The sequence below is a fragment of the Gracilinanus agilis genome, chromosome 1 (genome assembly GCF_016433145.1).
Source record: "Gracilinanus agilis isolate LMUSP501 chromosome 1, AgileGrace, whole genome shotgun sequence".
Classification (NCBI taxonomy): domain Eukaryota; kingdom Metazoa; phylum Chordata; class Mammalia; order Didelphimorphia; family Didelphidae; genus Gracilinanus; species Gracilinanus agilis.
Window position 1 is genome coordinate 684,646,806 of NC_058130.1, and position 27,095 is coordinate 684,673,900.

A 27,095-nucleotide genomic window follows, 5' to 3' on the forward strand; every position below is an offset into this window, starting at 1 on the left:
TAGATGCCTATTGTGCGCCCCCTTATATCAGCAACTTGTAGACTAGGGTTTGGGGGCCTGTGTCTGTAGTATGGTGTAACAGGGGCAACTAGGCAGATCAGTGCACAGAACAACAGGCTTAGAATCACTCATATTCTTGATTTCAAATCTGGCCTCAGACACTAACTTAACCCTCTGCCTCAGTTTCCACATGTGTAAAATGAACTGGAGAAGGAAATGGGGAGCCACTTTCGTGCCTGTCAAGAACACAGGGTGACAAAGAGTCATAAATGATTGAAATGGGTGAACAACAGAACTGATTAACCTAGCATTTGAAAATAACAAACCACTTCAGTATCTTTGCCAAGAAAAGAGGTCAGTCATGTCTGAAACAAGTGAATAACAAATGGTATAATGGAAAAAAGGCTCAATTTGGTTTATCATCCCAGTTCAGCTTTCATGTTTGCTAGATGGTCCTTAAGCTCAAATTTCTTTGGACTTCATTTTCCTCATTTCTGAGATGGGGATAGTTGTATTGCCCCAATAAGATTACTGTGTGGCAACAATGAAGGTTAGTTAAAGCAACATCACAAATGGCGATTATTATTTTAATATTAATAAGTTATCTATTGAGCTGCATTGGAACACCAGCAGAGGACAGAGGGTTTATTGTACTCCCAATATGGCGACCATGAAGGATGAAACAGACAATTCAATACAGAATACCAGGAATTCTAAGCCACACCATCTGTGGCACTGCTATTCTAAGAAGATCAGATTTAGAAAGAAGGCTCGGCAGCAGAGTAAACACCGAGACTTCCTCTTATTCCACTCTCCTTAGTGAGGAGGTACACATGAATAAGAAAGAGTCCTCAGATTCTCACAATCACAGCATCTCTCAAAGTTGGAAGGGCCCTCAGAGGTCATCTAATCTGACCCCCCGAAAGAATATGAAGAAGCCCTACCCTCCCCCTTTACAACATCTCTGACCATCTTGTGGACAAGCTCTAGTTAAAAAAAAATGGTGTTCTTGATATCAAGCCCAATCTGCCTCCTTGCAACTCTAAACCCACTATTCCAAGATCAAGAAAAATAACAAAATTAATCTTTCTTCCCCAAAACAGCCCTTTAAAAAATCTGAAAGCAGGCATAATGCTTTCATTTTACCTCTTTTTCTCTAAACTAAATATCCTCAGTTTCTTTTACTGATTTTCAGGACAGGATCTCCAGTCCCCCTCATCATTCTGATTGCCCTCTCTAGCTCATCAGTATCCTTCCTAAAGATCAGTGCTCAGAGAGAAATAAAGACATTCAACAGGATCATAGGATTTACAGTCAGAGTGAACCCTAAGGAGGGTTAGTTGTTCATTTTATAGATAAGAAATTTGAGACTCATGGTGTAGCAAGAAACATAAACTAGGGGGCAGCTAGGTGGCTCAGTGGATTGAGAGAGCCAGGCCTAGAGACGGGAAGTCCTAGGTTCAAATCTGGCCTCAGAGACTCCCTAGCTGTGTGACCCTGGGCAAGTCACTTGACCCCCATTGCCTAGCCCTTACCACTCTTCTGCCTTGGAGCCAATACACAGTATTATCTCCAAGACTGAAGGTAAGGGTTTTAAAAAAAAAGGCAAGAAAAAGAAACAAACTAAAACTGTTAAATTAAAACTATCTCCAGAGATTGAATTTGAAGTAAGAAGATAAATGTATTATTAGATCAGCTTTATTGGTTAGGCCAGCTTCACAACTGCTATTTAAGTGAGAGGACTGTCTCCATGCTCTCAAAACCAGAGGCGACCTGAGCTAGATCAGGAAGCCTAATTAATAAAGATTTTTAGGAGCTCATCAATCAGCTCCCTCCCCTTGACCTTCTCAAGACATCTTTGATTGGTGATAAAAGAGTTGGTCCATCAACCTATCCACCTCTCCCCATCCCCACAGGTGGTCAGGTCAGATAGATAACGCTAGAAAAGAATCCTTGTCTCCTCTTCATTAACCAAATTCTGTTAAAAAGGAAGACTTTTCCTTGGGATTGCCAAGGACAAAGAAAATACAAAAAGCAGCAGACTGGATAGGATCTCTGACCCAGATCCCAGACACAGGAATACACAGTAATTCTCCCTAGTATATAGGAATGAATATAGTATATGAAAAATAAATTCTCACAACTCAAACCTCTTAATGGATACCAAATCAATGGCTTCCCCCTACCCTCCCATATCCCACTGCCTCTCCTATGGCTTGCTCTCACCAAAGCAGCTGATCACCTCTCAACACAGCCTAACATCTTTTCTGTTCTCTAAGAGACTGGCTGGGCAACTTACGATTCATGCCAATGTCATGATACGTGAGGATGACCGGACGGTTTCCTTTCGGGGTTCCACATACAGTGACATGGACAGAACCATGTAAAGTCTCAATGTCCTGTTCCTGTGGGAAGAAGAACACATAAAATACTTTTCACTAAGAGTTCATGTGTCTCCACTTACTCCTGAACCAGGCAGTTTGGGCTGCTGTTAGCTGAGTCCTAAAAAACACTTCCACATTCTTTGCCCACACAAAGAACAAATAGAAATCTATTCTCTACCCAAGGGACTCAGTTTTTCTCACTGTGCAAAATGGCAACAATTGTGATCAATGCCATGTATCCCACCCAGTTGAGTCACCCACAATCTTCTGGTGTCATTCTTTAGATTGTCCTGCCTTTCCGGCCAGAGCTTTATCTCAGAACCAGTCTTGGGTCTTACTTCAATCACAGGATCATAGATCTAGCGCTGGGAAAGATGTTAGGGTCAGCTAGTCAAGTCCCCTCATTTTACAGATAAGGACACTAAGGCTCAGAAAGGTGAACTGATTCCCTCTTCATCTTCACCTCTCTCTGGGATCCTTGGTTTCCCTCGAAGTTCAATGCAAGCACCATTTTTCCCATGAGGTCTTCCTTGCCTTCTCTTAGCAGTTATTGGAACCCCCCCCCCATTTCTTTGTATTTATTTGGTATAATGAGAATGTATGTATGTATGTGCATGTGTGCACCTTGAAGACAAGGATTGTTTCATTTTTATCTCTGAATGCCAGATATTTAATACAAACTTCCTGAATGATTCATTGCTCAAAGTCACATAGGTGACTGCATAGTCGAGCTATAAGCCTAAGTCTTTCCATTTTAGATTCAACACTGTTTACCATGCCATGTTGGGGACTATATCTCATGTGTTCTGAAAATAAATCCACTATTCATTCGGCCATACCATACTGCCTTGTACCATCATCATCACCATCAGTAACTATTTTGGGTTTTTAATCTCAGATTGCTCGGTCAAAATAGCCATTTCTACCATATCAATTGTACCAATGTTACATCTTCCTGATCCTTGTGATTATCAGGGTCAGGTTGACTATCCTTCTTCCCTAAACTATGTTCTTCTTCCTTTATTAGTAAATCAGACTTACTATTTGCTAGATACAAAAACAGGCAAACACATGGGTCCCTTTTCAAATCTGGCCTCAGACACTTCCTAGCTGGGTGACCCTGGGAAAGTCACTTAACCCCACTACCTAGTCCTTATTGCTCTTCAGTCTCAGAACCAATACACACTGTTGATTCTAAGAGAGAAGGAATGGTCCTTGCCCTCCTGGAGCTTACATTCAAAGAGGGGAAACAGAATACCAGTAACTATGGACAATACAAGGTAAGTAGAGTACATTGGAGGTCACTGAGAGAGAAGGCACTGGCTTAACTGATTGATCAGGCAGCCACCTATGGGCGACACATCACCCAAGTTACACTGTCAATTTCTAGGCTGGGCCCAGCACACCCTGTCATGGTTCTGAGCCAGATGCTGGCACAATGAGCCCAGTGTTGGACCATGATATTCTCCATTGTTTCCTGACTTCCAAGAACCCTCCCTCCTGCAGATGTGTAGGATATCTCCATCCAAAAATAGAACATAAGGCCACACTAAAGAGCATTTTTAACTCTGGAGGGTTTGGTTCCAACCTTTGTAAGAAAAACCAAAATGTGGCTTAGTTTCTTAACTTTACAATGGGGATGTCAGACTAGATGATCACTAAAGTCCTCTTCTGATTCTAACTCAATTTAATTCCAACATTTATTAAGCATATACTATGAGTAGTAAATGCCCTGGGCCAGATGCTGGGGCTAAAGAAACCCAAAAAAATGTTCCTTTTCCTCAAACTTAATTTATTGTGTGAAGGGGAGGGACTTAACAATATGTACACAAGTGAGTTACTATGAAGAAAGGACAGCAAGGTGGCTCAGTGGATTGAGAGCCAGGCCTAGAAACAGTAGGTTCTGGGTTCAAATCTGGCCTCAAACACTTCCTGACAGTGTGACCCTGGGCAAGTCACTTAACCTCCATTGCCTAGCCCTTACCACTCCTCTGCCTTGGAACCAATATTTAGTATTGACTCTAAGACAGAAGATAAGGATTTAAAAATTAAAAAGAGGAAGGCAATACGAGAAAAGATTTCCCTTAGGAGACTGAATTTAACCTAAGAAGGTTGAAAAGGGGACTGTATTCTAAACAAGAGGGGGAGCAGGGTCCAGGAATGCCTCCAAGATCAAACTCAGTGGGAACAGCCCTATAGCACTAAAAATAATTCTTCCTCATATATGCCTTAACCACAGGTTCCCTACTCATATTCATGACCCCTTGTGTGTCCACTCCATCAAAACTGGATAAACTTGTGGGAAGGCATGTCCCAAGTTTATGTGGGACATAGTCTACTGCTAATTTCTTGTGCCATTTTTAGTAAATGCTTTGGTTTTGAGTTAATTGCATCCTTTGGCTGAATACTAAAAGGTAAGCACCACCAGTAGAAGTTTAGGAACTGAGATTTTAAGTATATATTCTCTTGAGACCCGAGTTCAAATCTGACCTCAAACACTTCCTTCTCTGTGTGACCCTGGGCAAGTTACTTAATCCCAACTGCCTAGCCCTTACTGCTTTTTTGCCTTAGAACCACTACTCAGTATTGATTCTAAGACAGAAAGTTAATATTCTTCTTCAAGTATTACCTTGTACCTGACATAAGTCATCTGAACTCTGGGGAGCCTCAAAGGAATATTCGACCTATATATGTACATAGTATCACTCTATGACTAGATGGTAAGTTCTTCAAGGGTAGGTTAGCGACTCATGTTTGTCTCTGTATCCCCTAGTGCTCACCACATATTAGGGATGTGTTAACAATTGAATGACCAATCACTGTTCCGAAAATCAGGGCTAAGAACCATTACCAAAGACATGGTCACATAGCTGCATCCAAAACTCAACCCTGAGAACTGACCATTGACTCAATCATGAATTTATTCATGTTTGGGGAGGAAGAGAAAGAAATCAGAGACACAACACACTCCTTTGTCTTTGTCTCCAAAGGAAAAGTAGATTTGACAGATTCCTTCTCCCAACCTCCACACCCAAAGGAACAGACAATGATAAGCCCAGTGTGATCCATGGTGAGAACTTAGAATTTAGGCATATTGATGATGCTGATAACATTCCACTCAATTTTTCTTTTGTTTCATTGTAGTGTCAAGGTGACAAGTGGAATCCAATGAATTTCAAAAATTGAAAATACAGTACTTCACAGTTTATAATGCACTTTCTATGAGTTGGGAAACGTAGTTATTATCATCCCACTTTAAGGGCATAAAAACTTCCCATAATGCAATAAAAATTATAATCAATAAGGATTCATGGAAAGGCAAATTAAAAACCAATTGGAAACTAAATAATCTAATTCTTCAAAACGGGTGAGTCAAATAACAAATCATAGAAACAAGTGCAGATTTCATTAAAGATAAGGACAATGAGGAGACAATACAGCAAAATTTACAGGACACAGCCAAATCATTCCCACTTTATAAGTAAGGAAACTGAGTCTAAGATTGAGAGGCTTTACTAGGGTCCCAAAGATAATCTTTACTCTGACCTTTATGTAGGTTTTCTAACACCCTGACCTCATAATCATCTCTCTTCTCCTGGAGTGCCTTTTGTCATCCAGTGAACATCATCTACTATTATTCAAGAAGCAAATCCTGCCCTTCCATAGGGGAGGGGAGAATGGCACAAACAAAAGATTTAGAGAAATCCAGAACTAGGGAGGGAGTCTGACACTAGTTTGGGGAGTACTTGGACAAGTCACTTTACTTCACTTCTTAGAGTCTGTTTCTTCTTCTGATAATTAAGGGGACTTAGGACTAGATCCCTAAGATATTCCAATTAGACATATGACAGAATAATTTCAAAGGCAGAAATTTAATCGTCTTATTTAACTCCTTTGTCAAAGACTGGAAATAAAGTTTAGAGAAAAGAGAAAAACATATATATCTTTTCTATCCTTTTCCCCACCTCTAGGAAGAAAAAAAAAAGGAACTTGTATAAATAAGGGGGTACATACAAGGAGACATGAGGGCAGGGGGAAATATTTCTTCCTTCAATAAGGAATCATAGATTCAGTCAGAGCTGTGACTTAAAAGACAAATCCCACATATCCAGTCGATTGTTACAGAACTAACAAGGGTCAGGATCCAGCCCAGCTCCTCCTGAGCCTGTAATGCCACACTGCCTTTCTCATATGTACTTGACCAGTATCATACTTAGGGAAATAATTAGAATGTAAGCTCTTTGGGGGCTCTTCCTTTGTATCCCAAATGCCTAGGCACAGTGTCTTGCTCTGTTGGTGTTCAATAAAGATTTGTTAAACTGAGTCAAATCACTTATTCCCCACCACCTGCCCCATAGTCTCTCCTTTATACCATGGCTATATTAATGGTCCGCATTAAAAGCTCCAAAAAAAAAAAAAAGCCCCATAAAAAGATGGACATCACAAAAAGTGGCAATGTGGCAAGGTAAATAAGAGAGCTAGACCCAAAAGCAAGAAGTGATTCAGTCATTTCTTTCATGTCCAACTTTTCACGACCCTATTTGCGAGACAAGAAAATTCCTGGGTCCAAATTTTGATTTAGACAGTCATTATATAGCCCATAGCATGTCATTGAAATGCCAGTCTGCTTCAGTCTGTTCATCTGTAAAACGGGGATTTTAGGATTTACCCCTCCCAGGGTTATTGTGAGGATCAAATGAAATGATATTTGTAAAGCCATTTTGCAAACCTTAAAGCACCATCTAAATGCTTGTGTCCCTAGAATTGTCAAAGCCTTAAAACGTGTGGTAAGTGGATCTTCTATGGAAGCTATAGGAACAGACGTGGCACAAGGATGAGAAGGGACAATGAACTGAACATTGTAGGAAAACTAGGGCAACAAGGAGGCAAAGTGAATAGAGCACCAGGCCTGGCATCAGGAAGTCTTAACTTCATGAGTTCAAATCTAGCCTAAGACTCTTATTAGCTATGTGACCCTAAACAAGTCACTTAGCCCCTGCTTGTCTCAGTGTCCTCATCTATAAAATGAACCAGAGAAGGAAATGGCAAACCACTCCAGGATTTTTGGCAAGAAAACCTCAGATAGGGTCACAAAGAATCAGCCACATCTAAAATGACAACAAATCTAAATTTCAGCTCCTCTCTATTACATGAGTCAGGCTAGATTATCTTGAATATTTCCTCTTTCTGCTTTAGGATTTTGTGATTCTATACAACAAAAAAGAACAACTCCCTCAGACCCAAAGTAAGCAAATAGAGAAATGTTCAAAGAAAAACCCTATAACATTCAGACTCAGTTTTCCCATCTGAAAAATGGAGATCATATATAATACCACCTACTTCCCAGGTTTGGTATTAAAGCAACACAATATTGACAAAGCACTTTTTAAATCTTGAAGTGCCATATAAACAGCAGCTATTCTTTGAAAAATTCTAGCTATTCTTTAAAGTCCTCAACAGTCTGACCCCTCCATATCACTTTGCCTTCTTACTTACACTAAATGCCTTCTCCATATAAAGTAAAACTAATTTTGGTCTATCCTTAGAAGATAATTCTTGGTGTCCTACCTTCTCACTTTTCCTCACTCCACCTTTCCCTATGAATTAATGATCAAAAACATTTATTAAATGCTAACTGTGTTCAGAGCACTATACTAAGCCCTGGGTAATTCAACTACAAACTATGGTACAGCCCCTGTCCTTGCGGGATTTTTGTTCTATTACAAAGAGTCTTGGACTCTCCCGGTTGAATCCTATTTTTGCTATTCAAGAACCATCTCCAAATTCACCTCCTAGGACAGGGATAACTTAACAACTTCTTCCCCCTTCTCTTTCCAATGTAGCCTGGTGAAAAGTATGGTCCTCTTCTCCAAATATTTTTAAATGCATATAATAAAATGCATGGGATTACAAAGGAAACCAGAGGTAGCAGAATTTTCTTGAAGATCACAGACCAAAAGTCCTAAGGAAAACCTTCCTTTATCTTGAGTTAAAAATAATCTTTTCCTTTCCCAAACTGGCATTCAAGGTCTCACTCACATCCTTGTGTTTATTTATTATGTGTCAGAATTATGTGTGTACATTGGCTTGGCCCTTTAACTAAACATTCGGTTCTTTGCAGCCAGGGAAGGACCCCGTCTAAGACATCGATTTCTCAAGGGTTTAGGACAATGGCCTCATATATCTGAGAGACTTCATAAATGTCCACAGAATGCTGCTTGACAAGCTCCTCTGTATGAAGTAGTGAGTTCCTCATGATTAGGTCTTTGAGTGACCCAGCTCCTGATGGCTAGGAATTTTGTGGAAGGGTTCTTTTTTTAGGTACTAGTTATTAGAAATAATCTCAGGGCTCCTTCCCCATTCTCATGTCCTATGGCTCTCTGCGGTGTGCAGTAAACTTTTCACTATGTTCTCATACTAATTATCCCAAATGAAGCCTCATAATATCTAATAAAAGCTATATACTTTGTAGTTCCTAAGCTGTACATGTATAAAAACTAAAAACAACCTTGTTCAAATTAAGGGAGTCTCAACAATGACAACCCCCTCCCATTTAACAAGAAAAACAACACACGTAAGCCTAGAAGCCCGGAGCATCAATGCCAGCTCCCTGTGAAGGGCCCCTGCCTCCTGCTCCAAAGCTATCTGCACCAGACCCTCTAATAGGGATGCTTCCCAAACTTCCTATGACCTCTAACCTCATGCATCCGTCCAGTCAATTCCCAAGAGCTGCCTTTCTTTGGCCAGAAGGCATGTCTGCATCCAGGCTACTGTGAGGGTGGCTGAGAAATAAAAGACAGAATTTCCTTTCCTGTCATTTCACCCCATGGCTGGCTCACAGCCCTCATGGCCCCTTAGGAAAACTGGCCACAAAAACCCCACAAGGTCTGTGGTTGACTGGAACACTTGAAAACATTGGCTGTTCTGTTAAGTTTGTATGGGGTAGAACATGGGACTGAGACGGGAGGACGTGGAATGAGGAGTGAGGGCCAGAGTAAAATTTCCCTTTTGTAAAACAAATCCCCAAAAGAAAACTTAAAAAAAAATAAGCCCACACTCATCTGAAGAGATTCTAAATCGCCCTCTCCTCCATCATGTTTACTTAAAAACTCCTCCAACAAAGCAAAAGGTCTCTTTCTACCACCACCATGGCGACTACTACTGGGGGATCTTAAGAGGAAAGGTCCATTCACTGGGAAGGAATTGTTGGACCAGTATTGATGCCAGGCTGCTCTCTTGCCTGGTTCTAGCCACTCTCTATCATGCCAAAATGAACAATGCCCATCAGACCTTTCACACTGGAAGTACCCTCCGCTCTTGCATATGCCCCCTCTTCCTCCTCTCACTGTCTGGTTCTTCCCAGAACCCCATTTTAAAGTGGATTCCCAGGCCAGCCATGTCTACATTGCTCTCCAGACCCTCCCTACCATGTCCCCTCTCTTAAAATTTTTAGCTTTCTTTGATGAGTTGTCTTCTGCTATTAGAATGTAAGCTCCTTCAGGGCAGGGGAACTGTTTTTTAATTTGTATTCCCAAGACTTAGTGTAATACTTGGTACAAAGTAAGTACTTAATACATGCCCAATGACTTGACTCTTTTCTAGGATAGCTGATGTTAATTCAGTTACGCACACAAACAAACAAACAAAGAAGGTGACAACAACTAAACAGGATCTCAGTCTATGGAATGGAAAGTAATCTCCTTCCCTTCAACCCTACTCATCTCAGTCTTTTGCAAACCTCAAACTAATCAGGTTTGGAAAAATGAACCCAGGCCCCCAAATTAGTGTTATTTCATAATAATAATGTTAATATTTAATAATGATAATATTAAACATGTTTTGTTTAATGTTTTTCTTGCCTTACATTTTTTAGAAGCCAACATGCCATAGGAAAGTAGGCTTTCCTAAGGATCTGATAAACACAGAAGATTATTTCATGGGGCTACTGTATATTCAATCTGCTACTGACATACATTGTTCTAGATAATGCTCATCCTTTTAATGTACCACTAAGGTCTCCTCTGGTTCTGTGATCCAGTATTTCCATGACTGTGATTTCACATGTGGCCAATATCCCTATCAATACAAAACACAGCCCTTTGACCCCATGAACACAGATCACAACATAGAACGCATCCTTTCTCTGCTGCCATCGAGATAACAAACAGGCCCCATCCTCCCATTCAGGAGTAGACAGGACTTCTGAGTCGTCTTCATAAAAATGTTGTCACTATTGGCCAACCTCTTGTTCTAAGACTCTCCAAACTTAGCTAGGCTGGCTCCCCAGATGACACGCATACAAATCCATCAATACACCCATATGCAATTCCTTCCCCGCTTAGATCTAATCTGGAGAACCCAAGCTCACTTTGATGCCACCATGAGGCACTGGGATTCAGAGGGTTCTAATAGGGAATTAATATCCTAATGGGTAAATAAATTATTTTAATGAAACCAAGGACAGGGTTGTTGCCCAATAATCAGGAGAGCGGGAAGCAAGTCACAGAGATCCCTAACTAAGCAACATCAGATGGGAATCTCTGCTAAACTTCAACATATTTAAATTCAACCAATTGTCTCTGTTTGCTAGTCCCTTTTTGGACCATTATCATCTAAAATGTATCCAGGCTCTATGTTACCTGCCGTATCTTCAACCAAATCACTGATATGTATGTTGAACATCAAGGATAAGGACAGATCTTTGGGGTCAACTTAGATTTTCCCTCCAGGTTAAAGCTGATCCATTAAAAATTATTCTTTGAGTTCAGTCAATCAATTCATTCTGAAACAAGTCACTACTCTTGTGTTCACCAAGTATTGTAGGGTCCTTTCTAGGTCTAACATTCAACATTCTTCAGTAGATCCTATGTAAATGTTGTTCCATCGGTCATTTTCCAGTCATGTCTGTGATTCTGTAGTCTCTAAGCTTGTTACTGTCTCTGACATTCTCTGGAGTGGGATAAATCACACAGAGAGAAATCTGGAATTCCCAAACAGAGACTATAGTATAGTAAGTGATGACTTAATGCTAACTGGCTACATCCCTTTGTAGTTCTGAGAAAGCTGGAATTCCCAAGGACAAGAGACAACACTGGAAGAGGTGACTCATTGTCACCTGGCCAAATGTTTCACATCCTTCCTTGGGCTTTTCTAATTTGGGGTTCTGAATAAGAGAGTCAAGGGGTAAGGCTTGGGGAGTGGGGAGACCCTTGGCCTCCAGTTACTTGAAACATGCCTTCTTGAACCTCCGTAACCTGGCTTTTCTCCTCATTCAGCTACCTTTCCTCTGGAGAGCACAAAAGTATGATTCTCTCCAGGTGACACCTCTTAGCCTTTCCTCTCTATATCTACTTTTCACTTATTATGTCCCCAAATAGAGAACCAGTACAGTCCTGTCAAGGTCCCTTCCTATCCTACTATATTTTATTGTTTTTCAGTCATTTCAGTCATGTCTGACTCTTCATGACTCCATTTGGGGTTTTCTTGGCACAGATAATGGACTGGTTTGCCATTCCCTTCTCCTTTTACTCATTTCAAAATGTTGCTCATTTTACAGATAAAGAAACTGAGGCAAACAGGGTTAAGTGACTCACCCAAAGTCACACAGCCAGTGCTATGTACAGTACACACATAGTGAGTGCCTGAGGCCATATATGAACTCAGGAAAATGAGCCTTCCTGACTCCAAATCCTAAACTCTACTAACTATGCCCCCATATAAATGTTAGTTATTGGGGACAGCTTGATGGCTCAACAGATGGAAAGCCAGGCCCAAAGACGAGAGGTCCTGGGCTTCAAATGTAGCCTCAAACACTTCGTAGCTACATGATCCTGAGCAAGTCATTTATTTTTGCTTAGCCCCATGGCTTAGCCTTTACCACTCTTCTGCCTTAAAGTGGTAAAGGACAAGTTCTAAAAAAGAAGTTAAGAGTTTAAAAAGAATACTTAGCTATTATCATCATCACGAATAGCATGGATTTTTATTTAGAATGAGAGTACCAAATAAAATAATGAATGCAAAAAATTTTATAAATTGTAAAGGCTCTCTATACATTTTAGCTTACTAGCCATTTGTTCGTGATAGCTCTTAGGAGCTGTTTGTTGAGTGCCTTTATGCCAGGAAGAGAATCTTCCCAAACCCAGTGCCTCATGGTGGTATGGAAGTGAGCTTGGGTTCTCAAGATTACATGAGTAAAATTTATGTCAGAAACACCTTTGTCCAATTCTTCATTTGGAAAGTCAGGAAACTTCAATCCTGTACAAAGAAGTGGCCTGCCCAGGATCATGCAGGCAGTAAACTGAGACACAACATACACTTCAAAGATGATGAAAAAGTAGCATTTGGTCAGATCTCTTTCTGGGTCTTTTCCTAAAATGTCAGCAGCTCCTGGAAGCCCTACAACCAGACACTGGCCAGTGGCCAAATAGAGAGAGCTGACTTCAATATGTCCTTCCAGGAAAGACTTAATCGACTTAAATACTCAGGTGTAAGTAATTTCATCACTGCGGTTACTTCCTTGACAAGACAGTAACCTCTCTCTAATTTCATAGTTGAAGCCAAAAATTTCAGAAGCCACACAGGGGATGAGCTTCTCCAAACTGCTGGGCTGGCTTCAGATGACAGCCCTTGCTGGTTCCAAACATGAGGCCTTTTTTGCTTTCATTAGCACAGCCACTGAGAACCCAGGCTCACCTCCGTGCCACAAAGAAGCATCAGAAGACAGGTAACGGTATCACTCTGCTTTAGTCCACAGAAGTCAAAGATTTTATTCATGAAAGTAAAAGCTGGAGCTTGGAAATAATTTGAGGCAGGTCAGACAGAAAAGTCTTATGTGATCAAATTTTAATTAAATTAAATGTGTGCTTTTTGTTTTTAAAGGTTCATAAAAGGGACAAGTCAAGATGCTCTTTTTCTTAAGAGATTAGGCTGGCTTGTTACCAATTATTCAGTTAGAAGCATCAACAGTCGGTTTTCAAGGAGGTTGAAGGATAAATATGTCTCCTTGTAATATGTTTACCCTAATTCAGTTGCCTAGGTTTTTCATGAACAGAGGAAAGGTCAACCTCAGGCCAGCCCTGTCTAAATATGCTGATTTTTCAGAGATCAGGAGATTCCAAGGCTCCCTGGCAGAATACATCGGTAGAAATTACAAGTGGGCTAAAGGGAATGGCAAAGTCTTGAGTCTAGATGGGCTACAGCTCATTCACAAAAGGCTGAGGGTGTGTGAAGAAGTGTGAGAATATCAAAGTTATATATGAAGGGAAAAGGTGTTAGAGAAAGGAGAAACAGTGAATGATGGGCTGCCCAAACTGGTAACCCCATTATGGTAAAATGCTGTAGTTGAACCATCGGGCAATTTAATTGGTTCAGAACCACTTTGAATAAGAAAGACCCAAGTCCAAATCCTGCCTTTAACAATGACTAGTCATGAGACTCTAGGGGAAGTCACCTAACTTCTGTCTACCTTCGTTTCCTCATTTGTAAAACGTGGTTATGGAGCACCTAGCTGCCAAGGTTAATGTCAATAGAGTCTATACTCAAAGCCTTTCAGGCATGGCTAGTAGGGCCTGCCAGAGTTAAAAAGGGATAACCCTGTAAAAGTTCTTTGCAAATCTTAAAGCACTGTATAAATATCATGTTGTTGTTGGGTCATTTCAGTCATGTCCAACTATTTATGACCCCATTTGGGGTTTTCTTAGCAAAAATATGGGTGTGGTTTCCCATTTCCTTCTCTAGTTCATTTTACAGATGAGGAAACTGAGGTAAACAGGATAAAATGACTTGCCCAGGGTCACCTGGGTAGGAAGTATCTGAGACTGGATTTGAATATAGGAATATGAGTCTTCCTGAGTCCAGGCTTGGCAGTCTATCCACTGTACCAACTAGCTGCCCTATGCATGCTACTACTTCTTATTAACTAGCTAATCTAGATGAAGGATTTATGGAAATACAAAGTTGAAATTTGTACAGGATTGGGAAAGCATGAAGGGGTTACAATCTGAAAAGGTGAAGCCCCTACCCAAGAATGGGATCTATCCAGTTTAATGGAGTCTGATCAGGCTTCAGTGCTGACAACTTGAAAGGAACTTGACCTTTCTTCCTATCTCCCCTGCAGGGGAGATGACTTGGTAAGTCCCAAGCAATCTTCTAAATTAAATCCTCCTTCTTTGGAGCACATCTTGCTTTCTAATTCATGCATGACAGGATCCTTGAAGTCCTCAAGCTGAAGGCTGAACATGGACAGACTCTCTCATCTAGTTGGATGGGATTCAATGAGGTGCTGCACGGAGTGGGGCTGGGGGAGGGAGATGGCGGGATAGATGTAATTAAGCTCTCTCGTCCCCAGTAGCAGGGAACCAAGAATACAAGAATTTCCCATGACAAGCCTATTTCTCACATCTCACGCGCCCAGCTACCGGGACATGCATTCATTTATTCATTCAAATATTTACTGAACACCTTTATTATTCTCAGGAGCTCCTGAAAGCAGAGACACATGTATTTGCTTTTGGATCCTCAGCATCTAACACAAAGCTGTACCCAGAGAAGCAAATATTTTCTGAATTGAATGTTACATGCCAAGCACTGTGCTATAACCTAACACAGGAGAGTTTTTCACCTGATTGGGGGTTTGGACCAGTTCATGGACAGGTTTCTAAGGAGTGGGTTGAAGCTCTATGGGGAAAGACTCTTTATTTTCACTAACTTCTAAGTAAAACATCATTTCCTTCAGTTATGAACGTGGGCAACAAATATTATCCTGAATAGGATTCGGTAGGCTCCAACAGGTCAGACACAAAAAAGGCAAACCCCCTGGTCTGATCCCAGTATCTCTCCATCCTGAGAACCTGGGCTTTGATTTTAAAAAAATCCACATCCACCACATTACATTTTTCTGGTTTGGAAAGCATTTCTTTTGAAAGTGTTTCCCCTAATTTCACCCTCCTATGTGGTGATAATTTCTTTTAAAGATCCTTACCTTCTACTCAGTATTGGTTGCAAGGCAGAAGAGCAGTAAGGAGTAGGCAAATGGGGGGTTAAGTAACTATAAAGCACTTTGCAAATCCTAGAGTGCAACAGAATTGCTAGTTATCATTAACATTATCATCACTGTTGAACAAAAACTTCACAACAAAATAAATTCAAATCTAATTTATTGGGATTAGCTAGGTGGCTCAGTGGATAGAGAGCCAGGCTTAGAGATGCCAGGTTCTGGGTTCAAATCTAGCCACAGACATTTCCTAGCTCTGTGACCATGGGCAAGTCACTTAACCCACATTGCCTAACCTTTCCTCTCTTCTGCCTTAGAACCAATATTTCGTATTGATTCTAAGACAGAAAGTAAGGGTTTAAAAATTATATCTACATGTATGGGTGTGTATAATATATATATAAATATATATATATTTAAATATATAAAACTTGCATGATCCCTTTGTGTTTTCCATAAAGAAAAAGGAGCATAAACACATCTGGGCCCATCCTGGCCTTAAGAATTCATGATTTTAAAATATCTGTTCTTTCATCTTAGCCTCATCAAAAAAAAAAGGAAATGAGATGTCCTTTCTAGATTCTTCGAGAGAAGAAAAACATATGATTAATCACAATTTGATGGCAATATGATTGGGGATTTTGACTTGAAAGGATCATTCTAGTGCAAATATTAATAATATCGAAATAGATTTTGAACAATGATATAGGTAAAACCCACAGCGGAATTCCTCGTCAGCTGAGGGAGGGAAAGAACATGAATCATGTAACCATGGAAAAATATTCTAAATAACTAAATTAGTTAATTTTAAAAATTCATCTAGGGAAGATAAAAAGGCTTCTTGACTTGACCTGCCTCACCTGGGTAGACACTTGGAAGCATCTTATTTCACTTCTTAGGAAAAGGGCTGCCAGCCTGGGAATGCAGGGAGCTATGAGGGACTAATGAATGTCACAGGAGAAATCTTCAGCAGAGAGTAAAGGATGCCTGAAGGAGATGAAGTCTAAGAGGACTACAGGCCATGCTAACTCCTTAACAGCCCAAGGCTGTGCCAAGCCCCACTATTGCTGAATGTTCACAGGGTCCTGGTCCCCAGAGGGTCTCGGGGACCTAGCCAATTGGCAATTTTTCTTGGATGATGTATAAATGTTCCAGGCAGGGCTACAACAACTCTCACTGTACCTACCGCCCTTGCCTAATGACCACGATCAAACCCACTGACGCAGAGGGCACCTTTAATTTTTTGTCAAAGTTCAGTGACTTTCCTTTAAGTGGGAGAGAAAAGGGAAGATAGCAGGTCAGAAAATAGACAAGGAGAGAAGAGAGCTGGCTGGAAAGATGGACAAAAGAATCCCTATCCCTTTCACTCTCATCGATGCAGGGGAGAACTTGAAATGTGGATAGCCCACAGTTCATATCCCACCCGACACATTTACAAGCTCCATGATCATGGGCATGGGTGGTACAGTGGATAGAGCTGAGACTTCAAAAATCTGGCTCTGTGAGATTCCTGGGCAGGTCACTTAAACTTTCTGCCTCAGTTTCCTTTCATTATAAAATGGGATAATAGTAGCCTCTACCTCACAAGATTGTTTTGAGCTTCAAAATTAAAGAGATTATTGGCAAAGCTCTTGGCATCTAGTAGGCATTTAATAAATTTAATCTCCTCCTTCATTAGCATTATTCTTCCTTTTCTCACTGCCTTTGTAAAATGGAGATAAGAGGGAGTTAGATAGAAGATCCCTCAAAGGATCCTTCTCAGGGTAAATCCTAGCATCCCAGACACTACAGGTGGTATCCTTTAAAGTGGCCCTGGAAACCACTCATGACTATTGAGGAAGTTTCATCCCTGCCCCTCAGCTGTTTCCAGTTGGGACTAACTCACTGTGATGTAATATGGGGTTTTCTGGGCAGATACTAGAGGGGTTTGTCATTTCCTTCTCCAGATCATTTTATAGACTAGAAAACTGAGGCAAACAGGATTAAATGATTTGCCCATGGTCACACCACTAATAAGTGTCTGAGGCCAGATTTGAACTTGGGTCTTCCTAATGCCACCCCACTGCCTCTCAGTAACGGGGTGATAAACTATAAGTGAGGAATGAGACATGTTTCCAGACACAGTCAATGTATTGATCTGTTCTGTTTAACTGATAAGTAAGGATTCTAAATGGGAGACCAGAGGGCAGTCTTGATTGAGAAGTGTTTAAAAAGATTCATCAATAAAACATATATTTAAGGCACTGTGTAAAGGGAATTGAATTAGCAAATCGAGGCCCTTCTCCTTCAGGCCCTAAATAACTGTGTAATTCATCTGGAGAGTCAATGAGGAAAAAGGTCTAGAACTGGGGGTCAGAGCAAATAGGCTCAAATCGCACCTTCATCCCCTATTACCTCTGGAGATTTGGGGAAGGCATTTAGCCTCAATTTTATCATTTGAAAAAGAGCAAAGGCACTGGACACGATGACCACTTGGTCCCTCTTAGCTCTAAAATTTTATAAACTGACCAAGCTTAAGTTTACTAAGTGGCCAAAAGGCCCAGACTCTGAAATCTGGCTGCATCCAGGGCTCGCTTTTACTGTCACATTTCCAGCCACCCCACACCCCCAGTGCTCTCCCTCCCCATTTCCTCATCTATAAAATGGGGGGGGGGAATAGATGTTGGCTAAGGAGCTTCCTGACAACACCCTTCAAAATGGGTTTCTGAAGATGCGAGACTGGCTGACTGATTTAATCAAGGCTGGCAAAACAGAACAAGGAAGTATGAATGGGACTGTGCTGTCCTGGGATGATGGAATTCAGAGAAGCAAGAAAGGATGTACAATATGAAACCTCACTGTTCTACGGAGGAAAAAAAAAACCAAGAAGTTGCTTCCTTCTTCCACATACATCTTGGGAAAGGGCTGAGGATCCCATCTATCTCTGTAGTTCCTTGTAGTCTCCCTCTGAAGTCATCTTATTTCCCAAGAAGTGGATAGAGATCACTGGGAGATTTCCAGATACCTCCTTAAAGTTCTGAAATGTTGGGGTTAGAGAGAAGAGACACGATAAAACTGTATTGGGAAGGCAGATCTCATTCTTCACTCCCATTGATACTAGTGATTCCCCTGTACTCACACCTCCATCCCCAACCCCCCAAAAGTGTTCTAAATTTGAATAAAATTACAGCCCTTCCTCTTGCACTTCAGGTCTGACTGCATTCCTTTAAAGCCAACCAAGGGCCCCTGGGGAAGTGAGATTGCAAGACAAGCATCCCACAGCCCCACCGAGGGGCCTGTGTCCACCACTAAGGTCAAGGCAGGGCCAGTCACCTATGCCGACCTAGTTCTTCTAGAGAATATCCTTTGTGTTAAGAAAAACCACAGCTCAGGCCCTACCTCTTAACAGACAGGTGACGGACTCAAGATGCAAAATAAGATTTGCAGATGCCAATCATCTGTTATTACAGAGGCTTTGTTTTTCTTCTTTTTCTCCCCAAAAGGAGGGAAGGAGAGGTAGGAGGAAAAGAGTATGGAATAGGCTTAAGGTAGAAAAACAAATAAGTCATTGGGTTTATCTTTTTTAAAAAGATAAAAATTTTTAAAAACAAAAAGATAAAGCCTAAGAATCACTGACATTTTTTAAATGAAGACAACAGAAGGAACATCATTTTCTGATGTTCAGTCAATTACGATAGCTTTGAAAACTACAAGCTACATCAAATTTATTATAGACTTTAAAATAAAAATGTTGTATGCAATCAAAATTTTACATTTTATTTGTAATACTTTGTTTCTACCCTGTTATGTAAGTATGTCAATATTATCTGGCGAATAACCTTAGAATAAAAATGACTAAAATTTTTAAGCATCTAGGATCAAATAAGTGCTAGGAAAGGACCCCAATGGGCATCCTTCTAATTCACCAGATCTGATGCCACACATGGAAAAGCATCACAGAATGTTAGTGCCAGAAGAGCCCTTAGAAATCAGCTAGTCTCCATAAATGCAATGATCCAAGACATTTCTGAGGGACTTATGAGAAAGAACACTATCCACATCCAGAGAAAGTACTGTAGAAACACAGAAGAAAAACAGCTGCTTGATCACATGGGTCAATGGGGATATGATCGGGGATGTAGACTCTAAATGATCACTCTGATGCAAATATTAATAATACGGAAATAGGTCTGAATCAATGACACGTGTAAAACCCAGTGGAATTGCATGTTGGCTATGGGAGGGGGTTGGGGGGAGGGAAAGAACATGAATCATGTAACCATGGAAAAATATTCTTAATTAATCGATTAAATTAAAAAATTAAAAAAGAAAAAGAAATCAGCTAGTCTCAACTGGGAAAACCTGGCTGCTCTCAGCAATGCTGTGATCTGGGACAATCTTGAAAGACTTAGGACTGGGAATGCTATCTATCTCCAGAGAAAGAACAGTTGAAGTCGTCTTTCATATCAGTGTATTTATGATTTTATGTTGGGGTTTTGGTTTTGAATGAGTGTGCAATAATGACCAATATGGAAGTTTGTTTTATGATAATAAAATAAAATTATAAAAAAGCAATCAGTTAGACCAAAACATTCATTTTAAAGAAGGAAGTCAAGACCAGAGAGGTCCAAGTCACACAGCTGATGAAGTAGCCAAGTCACCCCTCTTTCCATTTCCCTATACCTCCACCAAATTATATCCCAGTTACTTCAAAACAGGAGAAACAAATCAGCATTCTGGGGCAGACCACCCTCCAACTGACACTCATTAACAAAAGTGCTATCTTTTGTCCTTTAGAGGTGGCAATCATTTTAGTGGCTTCATAGTGATCCAGGGATATTTATTTAAATTCCTTTTAAAACTGCAAGTGGCACAAGGGGTGGTGGCATATATATGCCTGTGGTCCCTGCTACTTAGACAAAGTAGATAGAGTGTGGGACCAGAGCTTCAGGAAGACCTGACCCCAGACACTTATTAGTTATTTGTCATGAGCAAGTCATTTCATCTCAGTTTCCTCATCTGTAAAATGGGGATAATAATTGTGTTGTTGTGAGGATCAAATGAGATCATTGTAAAGCTTTTAGCCCATCGTAAATGTTATATAATTTTTTTATTTAAATCTTCTTTTTTTATTTTTATCTTACTGGAGAGGCTGAGTCTAGTAGGACCCTGGCTCTCTATCCATCAAGTCCCCTAGCTGTCACATCCCTCATTTTTATTTTTTTTTAAACAAAGGGTTAAAACTGAGGCTCTGAGGTCACACTGTAACCATGGCTGACCAATGCTTTTTATGAGTGCTGCTGAATTTAGGGCTATTTTAAAATGGCAGCCGCCTTCTGATTTGTGCTTCTGGCCTGGAGAGATAACCAGGGCTTCTGAAAACTCTTTGATGACAAGGATTGTCTGTCTTACTTGCTCTTACTTGGATTTCCAGCACAGCATGGTATGTGGAACATAGTGAGGAATTAAATGTTTATCTGTCTGTCTTTCTATCATCTACCTATCCATCTATTCTCCCTAGAGCCATATACAAAGAAAGTAAGCATATGGAGGGCAGCTAGGCGGCTCAGTGGATAGAAAGCTGGGCCTAGAAACAGAGGTCCTGGGTTCAAATTTAACTTCAGATACTTTCTAGCCCTGTGACCCTGGACAAGTCACTTAACCCCCATTGCCTCGCCCTTACCACTCTTCTGTCTTGGAACCAATACACAGTATTGATTCTAAGACAGAAGGGTTTAAAAATAATAATAATTAAGTAATTGAATGAATGAATAAAAAAAATCTGAAATCTGTGTCTTTTCTTCAACTATTCCTGCCTGCCCATCCCTTTCTGCTGCCCTGGTCTCATAAACATGTGAAAGAAAGCCAGTCCTGCACACAGCTTGTTCTTGGAGGTGAGTCCTGGAGAACCATCCCAGCACAGGGGGGAAAGAGATTTTCACTCTGGGCCAAACAAATCCAGAACGTTTCACTCTAGATTGATTTTCTGTGGGGTTGCCAAGAATAAAGACCCTCCAGCCATGTTATCCTGCTAAGAAAAAGCCCTGAACTGAAGCATTTTTGTGCCTTTCCTTCAGCACTCAGCCTTTTGGGCCATTTTAAAAGTATTCTCAACTTAGGATGTTTTCCCCATTTTGCTTCAAGAGCTAGAGAAAGACTTCAATTTCTTTGGACAATATTCAAAACATTTGACACTTTTTTGCCCTGGGTGGGGAAGTAAGCTTAGTTTGATTTCTCTCCTGCCTGCAGGGGTTTTGAATAGTGTTCAATTTCAAACGAAGGGAAAGAAAAGAGAGAGGAGGGAAAAAAATAAAAAACATTTCTACTTGCCTGAACATCGAATTCTTGCAGGAGGCCACTGATGGTCTGTAAAGAGATGATCATAATCAGTTTTCTCTAAAAACACCAGTCACAGAAGGAGCTAGGTGGCTCAGGAGGTGCTGGGTTCCAATTCTGGCCTCAGATACCTAGGCAAGTCATTTAACACCCACCCCCAACCCCCCCCCACACACCATTATCTAGCCCTTACCACTCTTCTGCCTTGGAACCAATACACAATATTTATTTTAAAACAGAAGGGAAGGTTTTTAATTTTTTTAATCAAACAAAAAATGTTATTAAAAAAAAAACAACCACATGAACAGAAATGCACAGGAGTGAAGCTGGAACCTCTCAAAAAAGGGACTATAGTTTGGGATAGCTATGCCTCTGGAAGTTCTATTATCAATTAAATATCGATATCAAAAAACATCAATTCTTTAAAAGTTTCGATTCTAAGACAGAAGAGTGGCAAGAGCTAGGCCCTTATCTCCTAGGAAAACATGTGCCCATTGCATTCACATGGAATTCATTCTTTTTGGATTTCCAAAATGTCACTCCACCCTCTTTCACAGGTCAAACTAGCAAAGTCTAGCCAACTGTTACAAGTATCAGATACAGACCCTGATGCAGCTTTCCCTATCAGGGGAGACCATGAGGACCACATCCAGAATGCTAAGGGGCTGTATGAGGGCCCCTCTAGTTAATAAGAATATAACTACCCTAAAGTTACTGTTCCTTCTCTTCCTGCCCTTCCACAATTTAAGGATTCCCTCAATGAAGGCCAAAGGAACGCTACACCAAACGGTGGCTACATCCGATGCCTGTTGACACAGAGTCAGTTAGAGTCAGCCTTCCCCCCCACCTCCCTCAGAACAGAGGGAGGTCCAAGTGGCACAAACATCCCAATGGATGGAGGAAACAATGTCTTCCACCAGCAATCCAGTAGGGCTCCTGACCATTCATGGAATTCCTGGATACCTTAAATGCTATCTATTCAAAGAGCTGTTTTCAGGCACCAAGCCAAACAAGTATTTATACAGCACCTACTATGTGCCAAGCTGTTTTGTTTGTTTTTTAAACAAATATTATCTCCTGTGCTCATGGGTGACTAAGAGATGTCATACTCTGCTAACTGCTCAGCTACGTTTTTAAAATGCACACAACTCTGAAAAGAAGCCCTCATATCAGCCAGCACTTCGGCAGAGCTATTTCTCTGGGAATGATTTTTACAAAGCCCCGAGGGAAGTGATTATTTGGAGGAAATAACAAAATCTACACTCTGGGAATGGGGCCTCAGTTGGGAGAACCAGGGTGAAGAAAAATGAAGGTTTTTTAAAATTCACCTTCTGCCAAAATTTAAAATAGCTTTCTGCCAATAGTGCCCTATGACACTATTTGGGAGATTAGGTTAGTGGCAAAAATTATTACCCTTCAAATTGCTGCATCTTGTGATGAAAGAATGGGTCAGGTCTTTGCCTAAAGGCAGACTTTAATTCTTTTTTGAATGTTGGGGAATGGGCACAATTGGGGAGAAGGGAATCTACTGTGATAAATCTAAGGAAGCAGCTTCCTTTAAAACCATTAAATCTCTCCCATTCCAAGAAAGAACAACTGTAACCCAAACTGGAAAAGTTTCTGAGGTGTGTTTATTTCATCCCCAATATTCATTTCTAATTGTACGGTGGGGCCCTTGGATGAGTTGCAATGAACCACTGAACCATTCATAGTCTGTTCCTCTAGTGATCAGTGACTTTAAGGCACTAAGCTAGGGAGTCAGAGACACCATCTTTGGCCCTGGGGTTGAGTGAATAATCTACTCTAAGGAGAAGCAAAGCTCATGTCCTCCAGATAGGATTGTGTTTGGAAGCTCCAAAAAGGAAGAGGATCTAGTTTGGGATAGCTGTGACCCCTGGAAGCTCTCCTACTACACCATTTTTTAAAGACATTTTTAAACCCTTAACTTCTGTGTATTGGCTCCTAGGTGGAAGAGTGGTAAGGGTGGGCAATGGGGGTGTCAAGTGACTTGCCCAGGGTCACACAGCTGGGAAGTGTCTGAGGCCAGATTTGAACCTAGGACCTCCTGTCTCTAGGCCTGACTCTCACTCCACTGAGCTACCCAGCTGCCCCCCTACTACACCATTTTTAAAAACCCTTATCTTCTGTCTTAGTATCAATTCTAAGAAAGAAGAGTGGCAATGGCCACAGGGCCAGGATGCAAAAGACTTCTACTAGGTGCAACAGGAACTGAAATAGAAAGAAAACAATTTATTGGGCTGGAGGAGGTTGGGATAAATTCAATGAAAATCTGCACTTGGGTTTACAAGATCAACTGTGGAAATAAGTCTTGAATGCCACAGTTCTAAGACACTGATAAGCTGGTTTCCCAAATGGAGGGCAACCAGGATGGTGAGGGGACTAGGCTAGAGATCATGCCTCAAAAGGATGAACTGAAGAATTCAGGGTGTTCTTCTTGGTCAAAGGAAGCGTGGGGCATGAGGCGACTTCCAAATATCCAAAGGCTTGTCACCTAGAAGAAGGATTAGGCTCATTCTACTTGGCCCCAGACGATAGAATTAGATGGAAATTATGAGGCAGATTTCCATTCAGCAGAAGGTAAAACTAGAAATTGTTCAATCAGGGGAGAAAGGTAAAAGTGGACAATGATTTATTATTGGGGATGCTGCAGAGGCAATTTATACTTTGGGTAGGAGTTGAAATAGATCTCTGAGCCCCTTTTCCAGCTCAGCTATAATACTTTGAGGTCAGTTATACAGGACACTATTAATTGCCACTGTCCTCTAACTAGTAGTGCTGGGCAACAAGGAAAAGAACGGAATAAAAAATACTTTCTCAAAGACTTGGCTGGATTAAAAATTGCACTCTTGTCACTTTTCTACAGAACTTTTAAAAAAATTTACTCAGAAAATAAAGGTTAATTAACAAATGGAAATATATACTTGGTTCTCTGAACTCCATTGCCCAATTCTAATCACTTTATAATTTCTCACGCAGGATATCTTTTGAGTTTTCTGAAAGCTAAGAGTTTAGGATCTGGAGGCTGAGGCTAAGCCCAGGATAAAGGTCACATTTATTCCTCTTACCTCCTCTCTCTCCACCAGAGGCTTCACCTCCGCAAGATCCACATCCTGGAGGTCTCGAGACATGGTCCCAGACTGTTACCTGAAAAGAAATGAAAACGCAAGGTGGGAGGGTTAGCAATGTTTACCCAAGACTTTTATCCCCCACTCCCTGCCCAAATAGGGACAGGTAGGTGGTGTGCCTAGCTTCCTGAATTCAAATCTGACCGTGTGACTCTGGGCAAGTCACTGAAGCCTGTTTGTCTCAATTCTCATGTGTAAAAAGAACTGGAGAAGGAAATGGGAAACCACTCTAGGATCTCTGCCAAGAAAACCCAAACCAGGGTAATGAAGAGTCACACACTATTGAAAAGACCAAACAACAATAACTTCCTTCTCTTACTAGATTCTTGTGAGGATTGATGCAATTTTTCCTACAACATTCCCCCTGCAGAAAATTAAGACTACTGAGGAAAAGAGACCTAATTGAAGACTCCATAATTCCAAGCCCACCATACTCCCCACCTCAATTGACAAGACAGGGCCAGCAAATTAGTATCTAAATATCCATTAGACTAAGAGGTAGGAAGGAAGTCTGAGCTCTGGTTCTGGCTCATTACAGCCAGGCAATTTCTCTCCCTGTGGGAAAATACCCTGGACTTAGATGGAGTCAGGATTTGGGGTCAAATCAAAGCAGCCCAGCTACTTGCTAATAAACGTGTGACCGGAGGCAAGTCCTCAATCACTTCAGCCAATGGTTTCCTTATTTATAAAATGAGAAGGTTAGATTCGATGGTCTCTAGGGGTCCCTTTTCCAGCTGTCAATCCACACATGTTACCTGCAATATGAAAGGTCTGGACTAAATGATCTTGGGTCCCCCCCAACTCTGACATTCTGTGAGTCTACAATGCATCCAAGGTGCCCATTGTTAACTCATAATGTGGAAATTTTTGTGGATTAAAGATGAGAGGGAGAGAAGGGAAGACCAGTGTAGGAAAACAGAGGTCCCCCCCCCCAATATTATTTCTCAAGATCCCTCAATTGAGTTCTAGAACTAATAGAACATGGTACATCAAGGTGGCTCAGTGGATTGAGAGCCAGTCCTGGAAATGGGAGGTTCTGGGTTCAAATCTTAATTCAGACACTTTCTAGCTGTATGACCTGGGCAAGTCATGTAAACCTCCATTGCCAGTCTTCACAGCTGTTCTGCCTTAGAACCAATGCACAGTATTGATTCTAAGATGGAAGGTAACAGTTAAAAAAAAACAAAACTAAACTAATTTAAAATAGCAAGATAGGGCAATGGAGAGAGTATTGGGGCCTAGAATCAGGAAAACTGAACTTTGGCCTGGGGCACTTAATAGGCTGTGTGATCCTGGGCAAGTGTCTTAAACTGGTTTGCCTCAGTTTTCTCATCTGTAAAACGAGCCAGAAAAGGAAATGACAAACCTAAGCAGTCATCTATGTCAAGATAACCACAAGAGTTGAATGTAGCTGAACAATAAAAGATAAGCAGAATTGCTCATATAAACACCATCTCCCTGAAAGGCCATAACCTCCCTGTGGTAAAGTCTCCCTCTCCCTGACACTGGGCTCTGCAAATATTCATAGGATCACAGCTTCAGAACTAAAGGAACATTAGAAATAATCTAAGCCAAGTCTCTTTACTTTTTCAAAATAAGAAACCAAGGCTCAGAGAGGCTAAGCATCTTGTTATGGTCATTTACCTTTATGTACTTAAGACTTCCTTCCAGTAATCTGGAAATAGATCCCAAGCTATCACTCTGACCACTGTCACATGAATGATTGAAACAAACCTTAGAGGAGAACTTACACGAAGTCCAAAGGAGATTTATAAATGTCATTCAAATATTCCACCCAAATCCTGAAGTTTCCTGCTTCTCTCCCACCCTCAACGTTTTCAATGTCTTTTCTACCAGACTTTGTTCTTAGAGAATTAACTGACCTCTATGACACGCTTTCGTCTAAACCTTTGTTTTGGAGGGTCCAATTTGTTGCTTGAGTGGGACATGCCAAATATGATCTGGTGTCAAATTTTGTAATGCTGACTAAGTGCTACAGAGAGAAGAGAGAGAAAAAGAGACTGAGAACTAAGCCCTTGAGGATGCCTAAGTTTTAGGTGTTTCTCAGCCATTTTTGTGTCATGGACCTCCTTGTTGAGGGGGCTGGTGAATCCTATGAAACATTTAAACAAATGAAGGAACTGCTAAATTTCAGCTAGAAGTTGGTGAAAATGAAAACTCTCTGGTGAGAGAGAGAGAGAGAGAGAGAGAGAGAGAGAGAGAGAGAGAGAGAGAGAGAGAAGGAGAGAAAGAGAGGGG

General features: G+C 40.9%; 1 protein-coding gene across 1 annotated transcript in view; it reads right to left on the minus strand.

Annotated features, from left to right (window-relative positions):
* Positions 1 to 27,095, minus strand: part of NDRG1 (N-myc downstream regulated 1) — a 79,367-nt gene that overhangs the window by 32,192 nt on the left and 20,080 nt on the right. Inside the window, exons 2-4 of the mRNA XM_044669241.1 lie at positions 24,777 to 24,855; positions 21,685 to 21,720; positions 2,300 to 2,405 (exon numbers count right to left, since the gene is read on the minus strand). Of these exons, the coding sequence (XP_044525176.1) occupies positions 2,300 to 2,405; positions 21,685 to 21,720; positions 24,777 to 24,839 (205 nt within the window). The 5' untranslated portion in view covers positions 24,840 to 24,855. The remainder of the gene's footprint in view (positions 1 to 2,299; positions 2,406 to 21,684; positions 21,721 to 24,776; positions 24,856 to 27,095) is intronic.